The sequence below is a fragment of the Branchiostoma lanceolatum genome, chromosome 4 (genome assembly GCF_035083965.1).
Source record: "Branchiostoma lanceolatum isolate klBraLanc5 chromosome 4, klBraLanc5.hap2, whole genome shotgun sequence".
NCBI lineage: Eukaryota > Metazoa > Chordata > Leptocardii > Amphioxiformes > Branchiostomatidae > Branchiostoma > Branchiostoma lanceolatum.
This window is the reverse complement of record NC_089725.1, coordinates 2,516,590-2,538,408: the sequence shown is the minus strand read 5'-3', so window position 1 is coordinate 2,538,408 and position 21,819 is coordinate 2,516,590. Positions and strand designations below refer to the sequence as shown.

The 21,819-nt window shown below is 41.2% G+C and overlaps 4 protein-coding genes across 9 annotated transcripts in view; 1 reads left to right on the top strand and 3 right to left on the bottom strand.

Moving 5' to 3' along the window:
- The window catches only part of LOC136432227 (uridine diphosphate glucose pyrophosphatase NUDT14-like), a 68,907-nt gene extending 57,162 nt beyond the window's left edge, over positions 1-11,745 (bottom strand). For 2 of the 3 annotated variants that reach the window (XM_066423291.1, XM_066423292.1), the window contains exon 1: positions 11,617-11,710. Coding sequence is in view for 1 of the 3 variants with exons in the window: in XM_066423290.1 (XP_066279387.1) it covers positions 11,617-11,697 (81 nt within the window). In the remaining 2 variants the exon portion in view is untranslated. Of the gene's footprint in view, positions 1-11,616 lie in introns of all 3 variants that reach the window. The other variant, XM_066423290.1, reaches the window with a different exon arrangement.
- LOC136432124 (uncharacterized) lies at positions 3,585-8,913 on the bottom strand. The gene is made up of 2 exons (XM_066423136.1): positions 4,176-8,913; positions 3,585-4,057 (listed from the first exon to the last, which is right to left on the bottom strand). Exon 1 carries the CDS (start codon positions 8,582-8,584, stop codon positions 4,181-4,183), a length of 4,404 nt encoding a protein of 1,467 aa, XP_066279233.1. The 5' UTR covers positions 8,585-8,913; the 3' UTR covers positions 3,585-4,057; positions 4,176-4,180.
- Positions 11,746-11,863: 118 nt separating the features above from the next.
- Positions 11,864-20,113, top strand: LOC136432229 (UPF0669 protein v1g209471-like). 3 transcript variants are annotated; one of them, XM_066423297.1, is made up of 2 exons: positions 11,864-11,955; positions 16,422-20,113. In XM_066423297.1, exon 2 carries the CDS (start codon positions 16,464-16,466, stop codon positions 16,995-16,997), a length of 534 nt encoding a protein of 177 aa, XP_066279394.1. In that variant the 5' UTR covers positions 11,864-11,955; positions 16,422-16,463; the 3' UTR covers positions 16,998-20,113. The 3 variants fall into 3 exon arrangements, with proteins under 3 accessions (XP_066279394.1, XP_066279393.1, XP_066279392.1); XM_066423296.1 differs by having other exon boundaries at positions 11,864-12,011; positions 16,426-20,113; XM_066423295.1 differs by having other exon boundaries at positions 11,864-12,011.
- LOC136432224 (latent-transforming growth factor beta-binding protein 1-like) overlaps positions 19,033-21,819 on the bottom strand; it is a 49,500-nt gene continuing 46,713 nt past the window's right edge. For both annotated transcript variants that reach the window (XM_066423283.1, XM_066423285.1), the window contains one exon: positions 19,033-21,762. In XM_066423283.1, coding sequence (XP_066279380.1) covers positions 21,572-21,762 — 191 coding nt within the window. In that variant the 3' untranslated portion in view covers positions 19,033-21,571. The remainder of the gene's footprint in view (positions 21,763-21,819) is intronic.

The window sequence follows — 21,819 nt, the reverse complement described above, 5'->3', positions numbered from 1 at the left end:
TTGACAGAGTCTGGGGGCTTCGTGGGAGAATCACACTGCACAGTTGTTCGCTGGTTTATAAGACAAATGTCACATCTCCTGCCTGCTAAACACAATTATTTACAAGACAACTTATTAGAATCTCTTTTGCTAACCTGCAATTGGATTCTAAGTGTGATCAATCATCAAAACTCCTCTTTGTTGCTACAACCTACGGCACGTGTATTTTCCCGCCGCCATATCATTACCCAGAATCCTGTCGTCAAGCAGACGACAAAGGTTTGTGAGGAACACTTTTTTGTCTAAATGTTGCGTGTGATAGTGGACTGAAAACGATATTTTCCTCAAAGTTTGCTCTTAACACAACAAGGAACACATGGACATAGTAGTATAACCATTGCTACGGCATCCAGCTAACTTCCCATGAATAATGTACACGTTACCATGACGGTGGGGATCGACTTTGAGTGACGTTCTACTGACTCAACAAACGGGATGTTACCTAAGGCCTGATGTGTGCGGTACGGCCGTTTTTTCGTGTATTTTTTTTTTACTTGGACACGTCTATATCCATAGCACTCTCCTCAAGCCAAGGATGGAACGAATAGCTGCTGTATAAAATGTAATTAGCGGTAAGATATTCAAGACGAATCTTCTCTCCCGAAATAATGTTCACACCTGTCCGACAACACCGTCATTGTGCGTGCGGCGGACGGTAGTTTCAAGTTGAAATATTATGGTGTCAGCACGACTAGAGACAAAATCTACCATATATTTTATGAGGGCCTGCATGCCCTTTTACGTAGAGCGTAATCAGCCGTTTTAATTTTACATAGAGCGTTGCCGACCCCTCCAATTCAACGTAGAGCGTAATCGGTGTGTTTTGCGTAGAGCGTTAGAGAGAGAGAGAAATGGTTTATTGTTTCATATTAAAAAAGCCATTGCAGTACAAGTACTGAATTGCGGCCTTTGTACAGATGACCATCTTTTACATGTACTCAGGACTTAAAAGACATTACTCATTAAATAAAAGTGTTTCAAATGGATTATACATCTACGATAAGTTTATCTAAAACACATATATATACAGACATTTAGCAGCAGTCGTTTAGCAGACGAACGCAATATGGTAATGTACTGTTTGCCATGCGCTGTGTACGACACTTAAACTGTGCTAGCTTGGTACTGTTTCTGAGTGTTCTCTTGTGGACATCCGCCCTTCGTGATGGTAGCCAAGCACGGTATCTGTCACTACCTATGAGAGACCGAGCAAACTTAAGGCACAGTTCGTCACGTCTGGCATCCAATCTAGAAAGGCCAGTGCTGTCCAGAGCCGATTGGTAGCAGACGTACTCGGAGCCAAGAATTGCTCTTAGTGATCGTTTCTGCACACGTTCTATCTTCGTTGACAGATCTCTGGTCAGCCCAGGATGCCATATCACGCACGCATACTCCAGGACAGGCCGCACGAAACCAATGTAGATGAGTATAAGATCACTAGTGTCCAGTCCGTGTTTCTTCAGAGTTCTTAGCACATAAAGTCTCTTGCACCCTTTCCCGACGATCATGGTGACGTGATCAGTCCATTTCAGGTTGTACTGTAGGATTACTCCCAGGATCCGTGCTGCCTGGACCACTTCAAGTTGGGAGGGTCCAACTGTGATTTCTGGCGGTGGGGGCGGGTTTCTTGCGAAGCAAAAAACCATGACTTTACATTTCGATGGATTCAGGGACATGTAGTTGGTGTCAGTCCAACGAGTCAGACCATCGATGTCTTCTCGGATCTTCGGTCTAGCGGACACATGTCTTGATTCAGATACAGATATGTCATCTACATACTTAAAGCTGTCGGAGGATGTTTCGTCGCTAGGGAGGGCATCATTGACCAGGGCCAAGAAAACGAGTGGACCTAACTTTGTGCCTTGAGGCACACCGCACGTCAGAGTTACCCAGTCCGAAACTGCGCCCTGATACCTCACACGCTGGCGCCGCCCCGAGAGGAAACTGCTCACCCAAGGGACAAGGGACGGCCGGACACCGAGGTCAATCAACTTGCAAATGGCGGTCTGATGATGGACATAGTCAAATGCGCGGGAAAAGTCCGTGAGAACAAGTGTTGTCACTGAACAAGTTATTGGCCACTTTAATTCTACATGATGCGTAGTGGCTACCCGGAATTTAGCGTAAAGCGTAGTTGATGAATTGTGTGTAAAGCGTTGTCAAACTTTTCCAACCTTGCTTTAAGTCACAAACGAGTTAGTCCATGGGCCAGGTCCCTCAAAATAGCCATTTGGTACCAAACAGAGGGACAAAGGATGACTTACTTTTTTGAAAAGGTTGATTCCTCTACTTTATAATTATGCATGATAATAATGTCAAAAGTCCAGCTTTTTAGGAATTATCACGTGATATGGTGACGTCATCAAAATGGACCTCGATTTTTTGGACTTAATTCAGAGGACTGGGACAAAATATCAAACATCGATATTTTTTGGTGAAAATCGGTTTGTAGGCAAAAGATACCACAGGAATCACGAAATAGTATGTTTTTGGTTGATATTTTGACTCTATAAGAAGCTATGAATCTTTTAAGTCCATTTTTGGGGGTAATTTTGTGTAAAAAAATGTATTGTTTACTTTCCAAAATCAGGCATTTATTTGGGCTACCTATGGGGTCTTTTGTAATACATTATGTTGATAGGCCATATCATTTTCTGCATTTTGGTCTTTGAATCAACAAAATCCGTCAAAAATATCAGGAGTTATAAGGGATTTAAGAATTAAACCCAACGGCCATGTTATCAAATCGCCGCAAATATCGCAATGCATCGTGGGTGATTTTAAGAGGGTCTGTCTGTAATTATACCTTGTAGCAAAGGACAAAATGACGATTTTTTTATAAATTTTGGCTGGTGGTAAGGCCTTGGTCCAATTGTAGAAAAATGGGTAAGTTTTGGGTTAACTGGTGGTCACCGGTTGCCATGGAAACGGTCATTTTTTAAAGATGGCGATTTTTTATCTGCAAAGGCTCAATCTCGTCCGGAATACACCATCTTTGGCCTACAGAAACGCCAACTAATTAACATATATTCTACATGCCTGTAACATATACTTTACATCACTATCTTGATTTGAATGATGATTAGATAAACTTGCATGATTATACGTTTAAAGGTGCAGCAAATGTTTAAACATAACCTGTTTTGATTGATTTTTGATATTGACTTACTGACAAAAAGCTGTTAATCGGGAATTCATCAAATAGCCATTTGGTACCAAACAGAGGGACAAAGGGTGACTTACTTTTTTGAAAAGGTTCATTCCTCTACTTTATAATTATGCATGATAATAATGTCAAAAGTCCAGCTTTTTAGGAATTATCGCGTGATATGGTGACGTCACTCAAAGCCATAGAGCGGACAAAAATTATCTAATATATTCAAGGGAATGTAATGTGGTTTATCAACCATATTTCATGCTTTTTTATACGTTTATATCATACAAAGACCTGATAAGTACATCTGAAATCATTTCGAAATGTATTTAGGCTGATTTCTTTAACGGTTGCCATGGAAACGGTGAAAAATGATGTTTTCTCACAGGAACGTTATTAACAAGCCATTTTTAATGCTTATGACTCCAGGCATGAACAAGACTTGGCTAACGACGCCAAATGATCCATCAATGATCCATAGGACTCTTAGAAAATATTTTACCTAGGTAAGAAGTAAGTACAAGTTGTTTTACCTAAGATATCAGGTGACATGCGCCATTTTGGCGGCCATCTTGGATCTGACATATTGCAGTTTCAACTGCTAAATTACGTACTAAATACGAAGATTGATACCATCCTGCTAAATGTTCTTAACATGGCTATAGCTTGAGATACATAGGCATTCTAACTTATATTTGAAGGCATTCTAAACTACAGTTAGGCAGACTTACTACGGTTGCCATGGAAACGGCACTATAGTAACAGTTAATCACAGCACATTATATAAACAAACATCCAAAACTTGGCCACGTTCAATTTCTTCCTGTGTTGAGCTCCAGGTCTCTGCTCTCGATCCCTCACAGGCTGCAAAAAAGAATGATTGGAAAATATTTACTAACATGAATAAATCGTAAAACCAAAGCCAAAAAAGCATAATGCCCACGAGAAGACGATCGAAATGTTGTTGGTATGCTATTCTCACCTCGTCTATTCATCTTCATCATCATCACTATCCTCAGTGGCATCTTGGCTATCATTCGGTCTATTGTCACAGTCTGGCAGCTTGCACATGTCTGTACACTTCAAGCCGTTCTTCAGGCAGCTGCACTTGGGAAGCTTGCAGGCTTTTGAACATGAACAAGACAGCAGTTCTAACACAGCTGAAGGTGCCGGGTCACCATCCATCCAGTCAACTGCCAACTTTGCTCCGTCCTGGCACCAGCCAAATCCGATTGGGCTTGGGATGACAGGGCGGCACTCAAGGCTTCTCCTCCACACTGCTGCCACATAGTTTGCTCTCTGTGCATGTTTGTACAAACAATCAGCACAAGGTGGGAGTTGGATGGAATCAATGCTGCCTCTCTTTGCACAGAACAACCTGTATCTGATCTCATTGACATCACTTGTCCCTGGTCGGGAAGTGTACATGTGGCAGGTGAAATTCTGCAGTTTCTTGAAAAGTTCGTCAGAGAGCTCCCATTCCGTTCCTACTAACTTGAACATTTCCTGGAAGTCTCTGTTTTGCTTTACAAGCCGAAGTGCTCCCAACTTCCCCCGTCCAGAAAAAGCACTTACAGTGTCGCATCCGGTGAAGGCATGCATGCCAAGAAGGCTGCTGCAAAGGTCTTGTCCTATGACCCGAGCTGCACTTGAGATACTAACGTATCTTATTCGTGTCTGCGTCCCACACTTGAAAAAGATTGATGTTGGAAGTGTGTGCTCGAATGCCAAGCAGAGCAGGAAAACATCTGTATCTTCCGATGATACAATCACCGTTTCGTAGCCTGACCTGGCTGCATGGGCGACATGAAGCATAATTCTTGTGTCAGCTTCTTCCTGGTTTGAGTTCAAGTCTCGAACAACATGGGTCCTCTCGGTGGAAATCTTGTGGCAACCTTCATCACAAGCTATGAAAAGTACCTTGTCTTTTAGCTTCCTTCGGTACTTGTCTTGCTTCCATTCATTTGTCAGAAATCTTGTGAGTGATGTTTTATTCTTCGGGTTCAGTACAAACTTTTTCCACTGCAGTACTTTGTGTTCAGGCTGAATATGTCTGAATTCAGTCCCGCATTCCGACCCTCGACGTTCTCGTTCTGCAGACTTTATGGAGTTCTCTTGATACACATCGAACACAACATCTATTCTGCTTGAGTGTGATCCTTCGTGTAAAATCATGTTGAGCAGGGAATCAGCAACTTCTGAAAACGTCTTTTGATCAGCCTTCAGTCTTTGCACTAGAGCCATGCCATCAACGATGCATGCAGATGGATGGGGAATATTATCTGCAGCCGGTACATTCTTCTGTAGTTCCTTTGCTAGGGTAGACTTCACAGTTTTCCGTAATGATCCGTCTGTTGTAGCCAACGACCACGGAAGAGGTCCTAGTGGATGGCAAAGTACATCTCTCAGATGGAGCTTCCTGCTTTCTGCTATGATTATCATCTGACCGAATAGAGCCATGTCAGCTTTAAGGATGATCTCCTTTGCCGTTTTATCCCTGACCTTCACCTTCTTGTTGAGCTCTGAGAATGTTTTCAACTTCGACTTCTTCATTGTGTCATGAAACTGGATCTGCTGTGAGTCTTTCTCGAGGCGCTGCACACGGAATGCTTCATATGCCTTTTCCCCAACAGCCTTCGCGTTTAGCAGGTCCTCTTCTATCTTCGGGGTGGCAAGCTTCCCAGTTGACAGACAAACCAAGTCTTGATGTTCGCTGCTGAATGGATTTATCCAGTGACGTTCTAGCATAATATCAAGTGCCATCACATCAGCTTCGTCCCTTGTAATCCTGCTATTCTGAAGGTCTGTATGATCAGAATGAGCCTTCTGTACATCGAACATATCACGCAACTTCTTCAGAAACATGCTTCGGTATTCAGCGACAAGATAATACTTGCTGATCGCTCCAGGCTTGAGACTGAAGCCTTTAGTGCCCCCTGACGTTTGCGTGTCTTTGTTGACCGTTTCCTCGCATGTTTGGTCCACTGGTATTCTGCCAAATGGATTTTGGTCACCGATCTGCACTGAGAAACCGCCAGATTTCAGATAATCGAAGGCTTCAGGATGGGTTTCGTTAAGATGAGACATGTCAAATAAGTAGGCAGGTAAGTACCGTGCATAGTTCGTGTGGTCATAAGCAAAACACCATGGAATCATCTGTGATATGGCTGAGAGGTGTAACTCCCAGTCTCCTTCTCTTGATGCCCTCACCAAGTTGAGCATGATCTCCACCATCTCAATGTACGACATCCAAAAGCTTGCTAGCTTCCCTTTGCTGTTGCGAAGAAAGTCCCGGTGTTCATCATAGAGTCTGACAAACTCGGAGAACCGCTGGCTTGTCAATACCTTCCTCTGCTCTTCCTGACAGACATCATTGTAGAGGGGTTTCAAACTGACAAAGAAATCTTTGACGAATTCTTTCTTCACTCGGGACTGCCCTATCCACTCCAGGAAATCTTTCCAAACCAGTCGTTGGAGAGCTTCATACATCAATTTATGGAAGCGAATCGCACGGTTGTATTTGCGTCCCTCGAGCACACCAGTCACTGACCCCTCTGCGATTACTCCGGACTCAATGCAGATATCCCTCAAACCAGCATCTTGGAATCTCTTTCCAATGATGGACAGCATAGTGAGGAGTGTATGAAACATGCCCATTCTTGGAACAATGTCCTTAAATGTATGAGGGTGCTTCCATATAATCTCTGTAGCCTTTGCATATAGTGCCTGGTCGAACACCAGCACTATGCTCTTCAAGTGTAGTGCGTCTTTGATCTTCAGTGATCTGACCAAAATCTCATGGACAGTTGACATGTTAGTAGCGGGTGCATCAATTGTGGGGAGATATCCTATGGTGTCTTGGATTATCTCAGTCTCATTACGCACTGAAATGTTGTAGCCAGTCCATCCGCTAACTTTCTGCCTGGTCTCCCCATGTAGGCGCACCAAAATCCACAGTAGGTCTCTTCTTCTCGCGTTCTCTAATGCAACTTGACAGGTGACATCTACATACCCTCTTGTCTTTGGGCCTTGACGCTCTCCTGAGTTATAAATTGGTAGATTGACAACAGCTAGTGGCTCAACACTTCTTCTCTTACTTTTAGGTATTCCCGGTGATTGCTCGCTGTAGACAGGGGGTCCAAAATGTCTAGCCTGGACTGCTATTCCATTTACCCGATGAGAGGTACCTTCTCCTGATAGGGTCTCTTCAAGTCTGTCAATATTGTCCCATGCCAATGTTGTACTAACATAAGGCTGTATGTTGTCTGGCAATGGGATTTCGCTGTTCTGTTCCATTTTCTGCAGACAGAGAGCAGTGTTGATTTCCTCAAGCTGCGAATACGAGATGCCATGACCACAGCGATTGAGCATAGATACAAGTTCGACGTTGTTTGTGAGAGTCTTCACTGCATATGGAAGAAGGACGTGCTTAGGTGGCTTGATCTGTCCTCGGGTTGCTCCAAACATGAGATCTTGGGCGTAGGACTTCATCAATCGCTTAACTCGTGCATTACATTCATCCACTGACAACACTTTGCCACCAGTCAACAGGGTACACAAAAACACACCCAGCTCATGGGGAATATCCAGCGCACTGTCTTCGAGCTCTGCAGGGTGTGGCGGCCACGACATAGTGCTTTGTTTGCCCCAAATAGCGTAGCGAATATCTATCGCAGCTTGCTGAATGTTAGCCAATTTTTTTGATGGACCATCGTCTTCTGCCATCACTGTGAGTAGATTCTTGGCTATTTTCATGGGTGTCAGATTGGCGGGAATGAGAAACACTCCAGGCGTATTGTCGAGCAACGTTTCAAACTTCAGCATCTCACCAAACTCTGCCTCCAGATGTCTTCTGATGTGTTTTTTCGTGGAAGGTTTACACTCCTTGATCCCTAGAGAAGTGAGATTCTCTACAAGTAACCCTGTTATATCTGACAATCGGACAACTCTCTCCTCTTCGATCACATCTGATCTGATGTATTGATAAAGCTGCTGGTAAGCGTCGGCCTCAAGACGGGTATATTCATCATCTGCAGATTCTTGAGACGTCAGGTTGTAGCTTGCTCGAGTGTAACTCTTATAACAACTCCTATGATAATACGCTTCTGCCGCCACTAATTCACGTGTAACAACTGCAAGAATCTTGCTGTCATTTCTTTCCGTAGCTATCGTTCTGATGGTGGTATCCGCCCGCATGTCGCAACACTGTATTAACGCCTCCCGACTATTTGTGCCTTTCACATATTTGCTTCCCTTGTTGCAGAAAATACAAATGCGTTCGTACTTTGTACTCGGGCTGCGTTGTTCTCTACTTGGAAGCCGCTTGGGCGTCTGCTCCTGTTTGATATGACAACTTTCTGTTTGCTGCATTTTATCTAGTATGCTTTTCATTGTAAACACACTTCTGCATTTCCGATGATACTTGATGTCTGGAATTTCTCCTTCGCTTACAGATGAAGCAATTTCTAAGAGTACTTGATGTTTGCGTATCTCCGCCGCTCTTACAAGGGCATTCCACGACTCTGCATCTTTAAGACTGACAAGATTTGCAGTGGTTTCGTCTGTGCAGTGAATTACACAACTCTTTGATGCCAATTCTGCCGTTTCTTTTCTAGAATGACTCGTACATCCATCTGTTTTGCCTTGTATCTTGCTTCCATCTTCATCACTGATCTCAACAGCCTTTCGTTTTGCCCCTTATGACGAAAACAAAAGGTAGAGTAGGCACCGTCAATTTAAGATTGTTATTTTTTTTAATCTATTTTATTTGGAAATAGATCATTACGCTTTTTAGCAGTTGTGAAAAGTGGAAACATCTGGCACTTGGTCAATTTTGCACTTTTCTTTTAAGTAGATAGATGAATGAGGACTTTCATAGAAATATCGACAGATAGCTAAAGAAGTAAAAAAAAAGACTCACGTGGTTCTCCCGATGCACTGCGACTGCGTGAACGGGGCCGGGAGCACGGCATGTTGATTTTACAGAATCTTCAGATCAAATTCCCCAAGGTAGAGATACATTTCAAAGCGGGTAAGAGGAGCACGTCCATTTCTGGCGATAAGCTGACTTTTTGTAAGACAAACTGTTATAGAACGCGTTCGCGAATGCACTCGAAAATTCGAAAATTGTGAAGAACCGAATGTGCGATCGAAAGGAAATTGCTACAGTGACCTCACCTGCACATAAACCCAAAAACCAGTCTGAATCCAGTATATAGTAAACCAAATGACTTCTTTTTATTTAAGATTTTAAGAAGCATCCATAAAATGTGTAGTTTCGGTAAACTAGCTATTTATGATGCAATTAACCTCTATTACAATGACTATCATAAAAAACACGGAGAAAATACTGTACATTGAATTAGTTGGCGTTTCTGAAGGCCAAAGATGGTGTATTCCGGACGAGATTGAGCCTTTGCAGATAAAAAATCGCCATCTTTAAAAAATGACCGTTTCCATGGCAACCGGTGACCACCAGTTAACCCAAAACTTACCCATTTTTCTACAATTGGACCAAGGCCTTACCTCCAGCCAAAATTTATAAAAAAATCGTCATTTTGTCCTTTGCTACAAGGTATAATTACAGACAGACCCTCTTAAAATCACCCACGATGCATTGCGATATTTGCGGCGATTTGATAACATGGCCGTTGGGTTTAATTCTTAAATCCCTTATAACTCCTGATATTTTTGACGGATTTTGTTGATTCAAAGACCAAAATGCAGAAAATGATATGGCCTATCAACATAATGTATTACAAAAGACCCCATAGGTAGCCCAAATAAATGCCTGATTTTGGAAAGTAAACAATACATTTTTTTACACAAAATTACCCCCAAAAATGGACTTAAAAGATTCATAGCTTCTTATAGAGTCAAAATATCAACCAAAAACATACTATTTCGTGATTCCTGTGGTATCTTTTGCCTACAAACCGATTTTCACCAAAAAATATCGATGTTTGATATTTTGTCCCAGTCCTCTGAATTAAGTCCAAAAAATCGAGGTCCATTTTGATGACGTCACCATATCACGTGATAATTCCTAAAAAGCTGGACTTTTGACATTATTATCATGCATAATCATAAAGTAGAGGAATCAACCTTTTCAAAAAAGTAAGTCATCCTTTGTCCCTCTGTTTGGTACCAAAAAGCTGCTTGGCCCATGGACTAAGTGTCATGTCCGCAGTCTGCTTTGTTTTGCTATTCTCCCCCTCTACACAATGCAGGAAATAGCGGTTCAGCGGTTCAAGATTTCAAAATTTTATCCGATGTTAGCATACTCCCGGACCGCCCTAGGACTGTTGCGCCGCAGGCGTATATGTCGGGACGCCGTCGCCACCCAATGCTCAACTTGAAACACTTCTGTACTTGTTTATAATATAATCTGTCAGCAAAATTTGCCCCTCAAAATTCAGGAAAAAGAGTTTAAATTTCAGGGGGTCATGATTTCAAAATTTTCCAGGAGGAGAATGTTGCCGCCGGCGAAAAATATGTCACGATTGTCTGGAGGGCTCGAGGGTGTCGCACACCAAAACTCATGCTGAAACCCGTCTGTATTTTTTCACAAATAGAGATGTCATTAAATCTAGCTTACTTTATCAGCAAAATTTGCCCCTCAAAATTCATGAAACAGCGTTTCAATGGGTCAAAAATTTACTCTTCCAGCAAAAGTTGCCCCTCAGAATGCAGAAAATAGCATTTCAGAGGGTCTAGACTTCTAAATTCTGAACATTTTCCGGGGACCACCCCCTTATAAATCACCCGTCTTCGGCGCTCGGTTGTGCCATAATCTATAAAAAAAGTACAAGATCCTGGCTATCAAGACTATGTTTTTGTCACCTCCAAACCTCATACATAAATTTACCAACTTTGACGCCTTAGTTCTGCCGCGCTAGGTTTTTGAGTCCTGCATAATGCATTGGGAAGCTTCAGAATTTAGCGTAGAGCGTAGAGAGGCTACCTGAATTTAACGTAATGCGTAGCCTGCCCTCCGAATTTAGCGTAGAGCGTTGTCGGGACCCCCCATGCAGGCCCTCATATATGATTAGTGCAAAGATAGTACATGATACTGACAGAATAATAGAAAAAAAGGATGAGTAGAGTAGAGTAGAGTAGAGTTTCTTCGGCCAGGTAGGATTTATTGTTCTGCTAGATTGATTTCAGTCGACCATTATCGGAAAAATTGCGAATTTATGTTACCCAACGTTACTCCAATCTCTCGGTTTTCAGTTATGATTCGGAGATTCCAGTAACGAAGTTGCCTCATAATTTGCTGGACGACCAGATATGACAAGACTGCATCACTTGAAGTGGAAGTCTAGCGATGATGGCACCTTCGGTGATGGACACCGAGTGATTACAAAGGAACCAGTGACCCCAGTACTTTTGCGGCTTTACTGATATAGTACTATTGTACTTACCTGAGTATATTTTACTCGTTTCGGCCGTAAAAACCTCGAATTTGTACATGGGGCAATTTCTACACTATGAACGTCCTCCATTTTCAGTTTCCCGGGTGGGCCAAGTAATTAGAACGCAGCAAAACGTTTCTTACTAACATCTTCCCTTTTTACCCATACATTTCCAATAATTATCTGGTATCATGTTACTCATGGTAGTATCTAAAAAATGTAGAATCAGCTGATATGTTAAGGCATTGTTTTGATCAAGGAGGTTTTTGTCAATTGTTTTGATCAAGCCTTACTGATGCGGTTTTGAGGCTAAAATTCAATCTGGCAGGTTAAAGTTCAATCAGGCAGGTCAGTGGAGTTCATTTGGGTGACCAAAGTTGTTTTGCAAGTTTCCTCGTAAAACGGTAAGATATTTCTGGAATTTTTATTACACATGAACTCTTTGAGCTGCATTTTTCTCTACCTAAATGGTACAGACTATGTATGCAGTGTGCTTTTTCTGTGTTTACGTATGTTCTATAATTGGGTGGACTGTGGGGAGGGGGGCAACGCGGAAAGAGATGGGGGGGGGCGTAGGTTGGTTGACCCACTTTTTTCAGGTCTAGCGGAAAAAATAGACATAACAAGGACAACAACCCATTTAGATTTAATTCCTGGTCTCTCAATAAAAGCCTTTCCACGTCCCAGCCGTAGTACGACCTTAAGGGATGTCCCTGTAGTATGCGTAGGTGAACTGGTAGTACTAGCTTCACAGTTTAGCTCCTCCTAGTTCCAGTTAGGACTTTTTCATGGGGATATTGTTTTGACTGTGTGTGCTTGCGTGTGTGGGTATCAGGACAACTCGGCCCCTGGGACAAGTCGGCCCCTAGCCATTCAGGACAACTTGGCCCCTAGCTCAGGACAATTCGGCACCGAGCCCCAAAACTGGCATAGATCAGCAAGCAGAACAGAAACTTTTTAAAATCCATGTGAGGAATAAAACCTGTTTAACTGCCAAACATTTCGTCTGAAAAAATAGGAAATTGTGGAACCCTCCAGGTCACTTCGCCAGAACGCTTGAATACAATAAGGAAGTTTTATCATCTCGGTTGTCTCAACGCATTTTGAAAGCCTACAAACTGTTAAAATCTATGACCAACAAAACAGAATGAACTGCTATACATTTACATCAGCAATAAGTTATAAGCACTTTCATAACAGAACATAAGCATAGCGAGTTCGTGAAAGAGCGTCGAAAATAACAAACAAAATGGCGTCGCCGCACTGGCCCGCAACATGTTTTTGACGGTCTTGTAACGTTTGAGACTTACAAAAATGCATATGTATGGACTGAGTTTTGTTTCTTAAAATTCTTATTCCACTTATCAGCCTGTCAGATCGGTAGAATTGTCATTCTTCGAGCCCCAAATACACTTATCATGCACTGAGTAATAGGTGCTAAGTTGTCCTGAGCTTGGTGCCGAGTTGTCTTGAATGGCCAGGGGCCGAGTTGTCCCAGGGGCCGAGTTGTCTCGGAATCCCGTGTGTGTTTGTGTGTGTCCCAGCATAACTGAAGAACGTGTAGATGGATTGTAATGATATTTGGTACGTGGGTAGGTGTTGGTCAGGTTGATTTTGGGCCTCCTGGTATGTGTCACTGGAACTGCATTGACTTTTTTGTCAAAATCTTCTAAGGAGAATACCTGAAGAAAGGAGCAACAGATTTTCATGATATTTACTATGCAGGTAGCTTAGATAGAGATGTACACAATGAATTTATGAATGAAATGAATGAAGTTATGCAAATTGGGACCGAATTTGCATATCTAATGAGGATTATCTATATTTTCATTACAGGCATGTTGTGGTAGCTAACGCCTGTTAGTTTCAGATTTGGGACACAAAGGGGTACACTACTACAATGTAAACCTGTATACTAGTACTAGTACTTGTTTCTATTATGTGGATAGCTTAAAGGGAGGTAAAGCAGTTTTATGGCCGAAAAAGTGGAAATAAATAGATGCTGAAATCTTTATGATTGTGACATTTACTAACAATGTTTGGCACATTTGCCTAGTAACTTCATACTTTGAGCTTTTAAAACCACACGAAAACGAACCTTATGATGATCCCCTTAGTTTCTCGAGGCCACAAAAACTCCAGTGAAATTGCGCAACCAATCGTTTTTCGCCGTCAATCTTCGGCAAAGTTCATTGAGGTTTCGGCAAATTCCGGTGGCATGTCTTGCCGCTGGTGTCCCGTCAACAACAATGAGAAAACGTAGGCCTGGGCGACCCCGTGAGTTTTCTACACCAGTCAAGAAAAGGAAGGCTCAGTAGAGACTAAAGACACATGTGTCTTTAAGGGCAACGCATTTGATCAAATCCCCGGAGCGTTTGGGACGCGTCAGCGAAGTTCGACCGCGCTCGGGAGATTTGAAAAATGGCTGCTCCTCCAGGCATGCCAATAGCGCAACAATTTCCTGTGAGTCCTCACATCACAACGACGTAATATTTTTGCATAATGGAGGTCACTATACAGTGTAATAGTGGTAGATTGACTTTCAAAATCCGATTTTCGGGGAATAAAACTACATGTACTTTACCTTCCTTTAAGTGTTACTTGAAATGGTGATAATGCAAATCAGAATCTAATTTTCATAATTAAGAGGGCATTTTATAAACCCACTCCATTCAATGGTACGACAGTTAAAAAGTGCAATGTATGTTGTAACTGAGAAATAAAGGGACATTGATAGATAAAAGTTATGCAAATGAAGACCTACATTTTCATAATTAATGAGAAAATACTGTAATTCCATAATGGTAGATAACTGGAATGTCATACTTGTGGCATTTGAAAGTCATGTAACAGTGAGCATGGTTGAATATGAATTATGCAAATGTAGGCCTAATTTGCATAATATATATTTCATGGAGATTTGAGGTCTCCAAACTGTTGTTGGTAACTGGGAGACCCTGGTTCAATCCTAGGTTCTGACATCTTGGTTATGGTTGCACCAATATTCTTGAAGGGACGTAAAATGGGTTTTCCGTGTTCAAGGAGTTGCCTCGAGCACATTAAAAGGGAATGGCAAGCAACCCCTCTCGCCCTTCGACCATGATGTTTGTTAAGATTTACTGACTTCAATGTTTGTTTAGCAGGTCTGAGTAATAAGCGCATATGACCAGTCCAAACGATTACTAGTCGTTAACCCGTCATGCCTTTTCCCCGTCATGCACCTTCCCTGTCAGTGTGGACGTTTCCCTGTCTTACATTCCCCGTCATGTAAGACGTTTGCTGTCAGTGGTTTTGTGTCCCCAAATTGTGTTCTCCTACGTCTATCCCTACCAGGGAGTTTGCAGACTACGAACTAGAACTAGACAAGAAAGCCCAAAACACGTTACGACGCCATTTTGTTTGTTATTTTTGACGCAGTGAGGAGTGACCTGCAAAGTTTAGAATTTGAGACAAAATGTTTGGCAGTTAAACATGTTTTATTTCTAACAAAGATTGCTGATCTATGTCAGTTTTTGGGCTTGGTGCCGACTTGTCCAGAATGGCGGTGCCAACTTGTCCTGATACTTGTACCACAATAGACCGATCCCAAAGCCACGCCCCCTGTTCTATTTCGAACACCTCCGTCAAAAACAGGGCTTGACGGACGTATAATGGCCGCCACGGCCAGGTAGAAAATAATGTTGACTGACTTTCGTTAAGGTTTTTGGCTCTAAAGCACTTTCAAAGCGGGTCAAAGAAAACTGCTCTGCATTCTTTGTTGAAGGCTGTATCCATCGATTAGAGTCGTTTGAGGAGGTGGTGCATGTAATTGCAGCGAGAGCGTACTGTTTTCGGTCAATGCTGAAGCGGTAGGTGCCACCTTGCATTACCTTGTTAGTTGGCATCAGCTCTCGGTTTTTGACAAGCAGCCGATGCACGTGTAAAACAGGGTACGTACATCAGTGACAGGGTTCCTACTGTTCTGGCTGCATGCACAAAAGCTGCATGATCTTCAGTGACTAAGAATTTAAATGCCCTTCTTTTACTTCCCTGTTCACCGTTAAGTTAATCACTATCACACACCAGTACGGAAGAGGCGAAACTATACGATAGCGGACGTTGTAGTAGCTGCCAATGTGGTGCAAGCTCCCTCCCATGGAGTGCCCGAGATAGTGTCTTTTCCATTCGTTCGTGTCCTGAGCATACATGCAACCATTACAGTGAAAAACCTGTCTCAGATATACGTGATTTACACGAGCCATGTCTACCCTACTAGCGCTGTTTTTGACGGAGGTGTTCTAAATAGAATTGGGGGTTCTTAGGGGGTTCTATATGTTCGATCTAGTGTTCGACAGGATCGGTCTATTATTTATCGTAACTTGCCAGTCTTGACATGCTTTAGATGCATGTTTATGCATTTGTCGGCTTGAAAATCAACAAAATTCGTCAAGAGTAAATGAAAATGTTACTGAAGAACTCGATGACGTATATTACACTAATTGAAGTGTGAAATTGTTTGTAGCAACATAAATTTGCAACAATTCTGCATTGACGGGGAAACGTCCACACCGATGGGGAAATGTCTTGACGGGGAAGTGCATGACGAGGAAACGTCCTGATACCGTGCAAACTAGGTATAGTTAAAATTTCGAGTTAGACCAAACCCTTACTTTTCAGAGCATACTAGTACTGTATTTCGCATTACACCTTTCTTTATCATGTGTATTCCAGTGTAATCCAGTAAATAAGAGGACTAATGACAACAACAGTGCTAAATGATAAATGTACTAGTAAATAAGATCAATGAATAAATAAGAAATATCCCTCTCTTTCAGTTAGCTTCCTATATATAGCTAGAGTCTCTTCGCTCCTTCATCATGAAAATTTTGACGTCATTAAGTTTCGTGTGGTCGCACATGAGATGGCTCAGGATTCTCCTGTATGGCGTGACCTTCCTGGCCACCCTGGTTCTGGCCTCCAAGAGGGACTACGTCCTGCAGTCCTTTAGTGGAAACGTTGGCGCTGGAAACTACACCTACTACCAGATGTACCGAGAAGGGGAGGTCACACTCCTGGTGGAGACACTAGAGGGGGATGCAGACATCTACATATCATCCAGTAGCCTCTCCCCTGACTTTGATAACTATGACATGAACTCTGTAACTTGTGGGGAAGACAGAGTGGAGATCCCCGACGACATGAAGAGACCTGTGGGTATCGGTATCTACGGACATCCCTCGCACGAGTCCACGAGGTATCGCTTCACCGTGCTAGTGGACTACTTTTCGGGTAGCGAGTCGTTCATACAAGGAAACAACAGAGAAGAAGGCGATGAAGATGTAGAAGAGGAGTCCATATTGTGGACAATATTTGTAAGCATCTTGAAGATATTGCTAGATATCTTGGTTTAGGGCATCATATGGCATGGCAATGTCTCTTTGTCATGAATATGAAACTGGTGTGTTTTTGTTAAGTGCAGTTATGCAAAGTTAATAAAGCAGAATTTAAGACTTCCGGAATGATATAATAGCCCGTGTTACAGACTCCTTACGGCTGTTTTCTTTTTCAATGTTCCGTCATTGTTCTTATTGCTTGGCTAGCAATTAGAAAAAATATGTACTAGTAAATTAAAACGGTAACTTGAAAAAGAAAATAACCAGAAGGAGTCTGCAACGCAGGCTAGATATGAGATATATGCAGAATGTATAATGATACTGAGAACACTCATCAAACTTCATTATATTCTTATGATGCAGTTATCCTTGGCCATGAAAGTGAAAAGAGATCATTGCTTGAGACAAAACATTTAGAATGCCATGATGTACTCTGCCAAAAGCTGCTACAGTATTAGATTTGGCGAGTTGACTTGCCTTGACAATGTCTTTGACATGTCTTTGTTAAAGATTGGACGGGAAAAATGTTATCAAAACATGTCATTGTTTTTTAAAAATCACATTTCTTTCTGGTATTATATTCCATAATAAAACATAACATTATTATTGTTGCCCAAATATGGTAAGACAGTATGGATTGGGGTTTTGTGCAAGTGAAAAAGTTGTGTGAAGAACTTGAATGTAAAAAGAATCCAACTTGTATGGGAAACAAAGGTTTGTGTAATGATAACAGATGTGAGAAATGTAGTGTTGAAGATATTGTATTTGTAATGTCATCTTTTGCTTTGTAAGAAGCAGGTAAGAAGTTCAAGGAGAAGCCAAACTTTTTAAAGTTGGGCTATGTCTATAGGATTCAATGTAGGATTCAAGTCAAGTAAGTGATGCCATCCTGAATATCTCCTGCAATACAGATGAAAAAGAAAGAAAATTTTTGGTGTGGTGTAAAATTCTCCACAATGTTACTTAGAGGGACAATGGCTTAACCTGTACTGCAAATTTATCTATTTTCACTGGGACTTGCTTTCGTGGAAGGTTTAAAGAGTTTTTTGTTGTGTTTTAAATTCACAGTTCAAACCATTCTGTAGTACTGTTACTGTAGTCAATCATTCGCAGGCATCAGTGTCTGATGCATGGCGGCTACAGATGTGCATAGGGCTCGCCAGGCTGGTCTGCTCTCGGCATAGACCCTCCAGTCAGTTCTGGTGATCTCCAGCCCCTGGAGCGTGTTACTGTAGTATCACAGTAGAAATGCGTATTCACAGTGTCATGAATACACAGTGGGGAGGTGACCACTGCAAATATTTCAAGATTTGCCTCATGCATCAGTGGAACAACTAACTTTACATGTGTCGAATGATTGAAGAGAGGTGTAAAGAATTTATGATATGTATTCATTATTTGATAATTTCATATACGATGTGGTGTTTTGGGCAACTGAAACTGGAAGCCAAGTTTAGGTGTATGGAGGGTTATTGTTTATTTATCCCTTTGATGTAGAAATTGTTGTTTGTACAAAGGTCTATAAAAAGTCGTCTGGTAATGTACTTATTAAAGCATCATCTATTGGAAAATAGCACCCCCTTCCCTATTTTAGAACTCCTTTAAGTGTCAGTAACTATATCCAAGGCACGCAGAGGTGATGTACAAGTATACTCATGTTCTTTTTATAAGTAACTTTCGCGGCGGTTTTGTTTCGGCTGTGTTTTGAATTTGGCTTGGCGACATGAAGAAAATAGGACAGAATAGAAAGCCAGACAAAAATGCCTAAAATAAGTAAAAAACTGGAGCCGAACCTCTGCTTTGAGAGTAGGCTGAAACAGTCGTTGTAGTTACTACAGTGGCACTACATTGGATATGCTTATTTGCAGTGTGTCAATGCAGTGGCCAGGAGGTCACCATGATAAACATGAAAATGAAACCACCGCAAACATTTCAAAATTTACCATAATTACAGGTATTTATAATTATATAGGACAAGATGGTCAAGCAGATGTACTGTGCACGGGTTTAGTTCACCATTCTTTTTCTGTGGAAATAGAACTCTTACACTCCCTTTGTACAAAATGTCCAAGTTTAATCAACTTTAGCAAAGTTCCCTAGAGCAGCTTTACAAAGAATCTCTTAAATCTTGGTTATACACAACAAAGTCCTGACAGTTGTAGACCTGTCTCTATTGATGATGATGATCCACTGTGTTCTGCAGCTCAGGTCTCTATTTCATTGTATGTTTTATAAGCACATCTTCATCATTACCCAACTGCAGTGGCAAAATATCATTTGTATCTAGGAATTGTCACAATGCACTGATTTCATCACACTTCATACTTAAAAGAAATGTTGGTATCTTTAAGAAGATGAGCAGCTTGAAGTACCAAGTGCCTTCACATGATCTGTGGTAGATAATATGGACTGATAAGTGTTTTCAGCACTGTATGTCTTATAATAGGTACTCAATGGGCTGTACACAATAAGATACAACACATCCTTTTGTCCACCTAATTCAAGTGATTGTAAACAGGGGTGCCTACTAAGCATTTGCACAAATTTTATGAAATGCGTGAAATGCATATGGATTTTATGAGAGAAAAAACGTATGAAACACTATGTGAAAACATACAAATGTTATGGAAAGCACATGAAGCACTATGCAAAACAGACAAATTTTATGGCAGTCTTTTTATAGCACAAACAGACCAACCACTGGATATTCAAGATGGTGTTGTCAAGTCGGGTTGATGGGAGACGATGATGTGATGCACTGAAATGAAGCAAAAGAGTAGCTCACAGGCTATATATGGTATGTGCTCAATGTTTTCAAAGCAAACATCCAGAGTAGAAACACTAAGAAACATACAATCTACCTCCTCCACGCAGTGGTTGGCCGGTTTGCATTAGTTAAGACTTCGTTTTCCATAGGATTCTTACATTTTGTGTAGTGCTTCTTACGCTTTTTCGTATGTGTTCTCATGGTGATTCGTGCGTTTTTCATATGTAATACGAATTTCATAAAATTTATGAGAATGCCGAGGCACCCTTGGTAAAGCTGTCATTGATGGGAAGATTGTAAGGTTCTAGATACCCCCAGTATTGGGATTGTCCCTTGTAGAATAATAAATTGTTCTGCTATTTCTGCACATGCCTCTTGTTTCTTACCTGTATGACAACACATGGAAAATATGATAGCCCTTAACAAGAAAAACATCATCCCTCAGTAGAGATCTAGAAACTGGTTCCCATATCTGCTACAAGCTAACTAGGCCTGTACGTTCAGAATACAAAAAAATATATACAAGTAGTATCTCAAGTACAGTAGAATCCGCTTATTTGCATAACTGATTTGTCAGTGTATTTTATGCAATAATAAGGAGTAGTCCATTAACCCTAGGGGACAAAATGAGCAGCACTGAGGGGGGAGGGGGTTGTAGTGGTTACCAGGATGGCACTTGAAGGAAACACACACACTTTGTGTCAAATTCACTCGCTCCCAGGTTATACAAAATGTAACATATTGAATTCATAAGCATATCATCAGTTTATTTACACATGTTGAATGCAAAGGATGGCAAACTTAGCAAAAAATTGGCAATTCTATTCTTCTGTATCCTATCACAGCAAATGACAATGGAGACTGGCAACAGCTTTTCCAAAAACAAAGGACAATAAGAGTACCTATGGTGTTGTCTTACCATAGAAACTTCCCATACTGGATTTACATTTGAATGACATTTGCATACAATCCATAAGTGTTAATGACTTTGACATGTTCAACCGGTTTTTCCTGTTGCCATTGGCATTATTTTATGCAAATAGCAGGAGTATGCGAAAATGCCTAATGCAATTATGCCATCTTATTTATAATGGAGTGAATGGGAAATGGTTTGGGTTTTCAGAATTTTATGCAAATCCCCGAAGTATGCTATTAACAGTAATGCAAATAGCTGGATTCTACTGTAGTATAAGTTGCCCCTATCCCACAGTTAATGATCTTTTACTTCGCAATTTTAATTTTTTTAACTTTTATCTATGTTACATTTGCTTTGGTCTTTGATGGGACAAGAAGTCCCATACATGCTATGGACGGTTCAGACAATGTCATTGTCATCATCATTATAATCACAATATGAAAATCTAGCACTTTTTATTACACAAAGTGACTAACTCACATGATATAAAAATAGGCCACAAAAGATTTTTTTGCGGTGACAAACTGCATCATTTCATTGCAATGTGAATTGTCCCGTTATCTTAAAGACCATATGACACAGATATGTCCTGTTATCTTAAAGACCATATGACCCCATAAAATACAATATTTTCTGTTTATATTCAACAGAAATGGTTTTATTCAGTCAACAGACATGTTTCTCCCAAGTATGCACTATTCTTTTGTTACTTAACATCACACTATTGAAAACCATTATGTTCATTAGATACTACCATTTCTGTTGAACATAAACCATGAATAGTGTATTTTGGTTTCATATGGTCTTTAAATAAATTTTTGGGAGGACAAAAAGCAAACTTAACATGATGTGTCCAAGCACATTGCTAATGTTACATGTAATGATGATAGATGACAGCACAACTAGACATCATTCCTCTGTTCTTGACAATGACTCTTCCTGTGTTGATGTTTCTGTGTCCTCCTGCTGCTCCACACAGAAGTTGGGTTGGTCTTGCTTGGGTACATGACCAGGATGACACTGACAGATGTAGGAACCAGCAGTGTTGATGCAGTTGCCATTTTTGCACAGGTCTTCCAGCTCCTCGCATTCATTCATGTCTAATCATGGTGATAAAGAAAAGTAACAGTCAGTAAAGACTGTATAGATAATACATA

Bases quoted from the DNA above. Each gene is read 5' to 3' on its own strand.
- LOC136432229 (XM_066423297.1), top strand. From the start codon at position 16,464: ATGAAAATTTTGACGTCATTAAGTTTCGTGTGGTCGCACATGAGATGG.
- LOC136432124 (XM_066423136.1), bottom strand. From the start codon at position 8,584: ATGAAAAGCATACTAGATAAAATGCAGCAAACAGAAAGTTGTCATATC.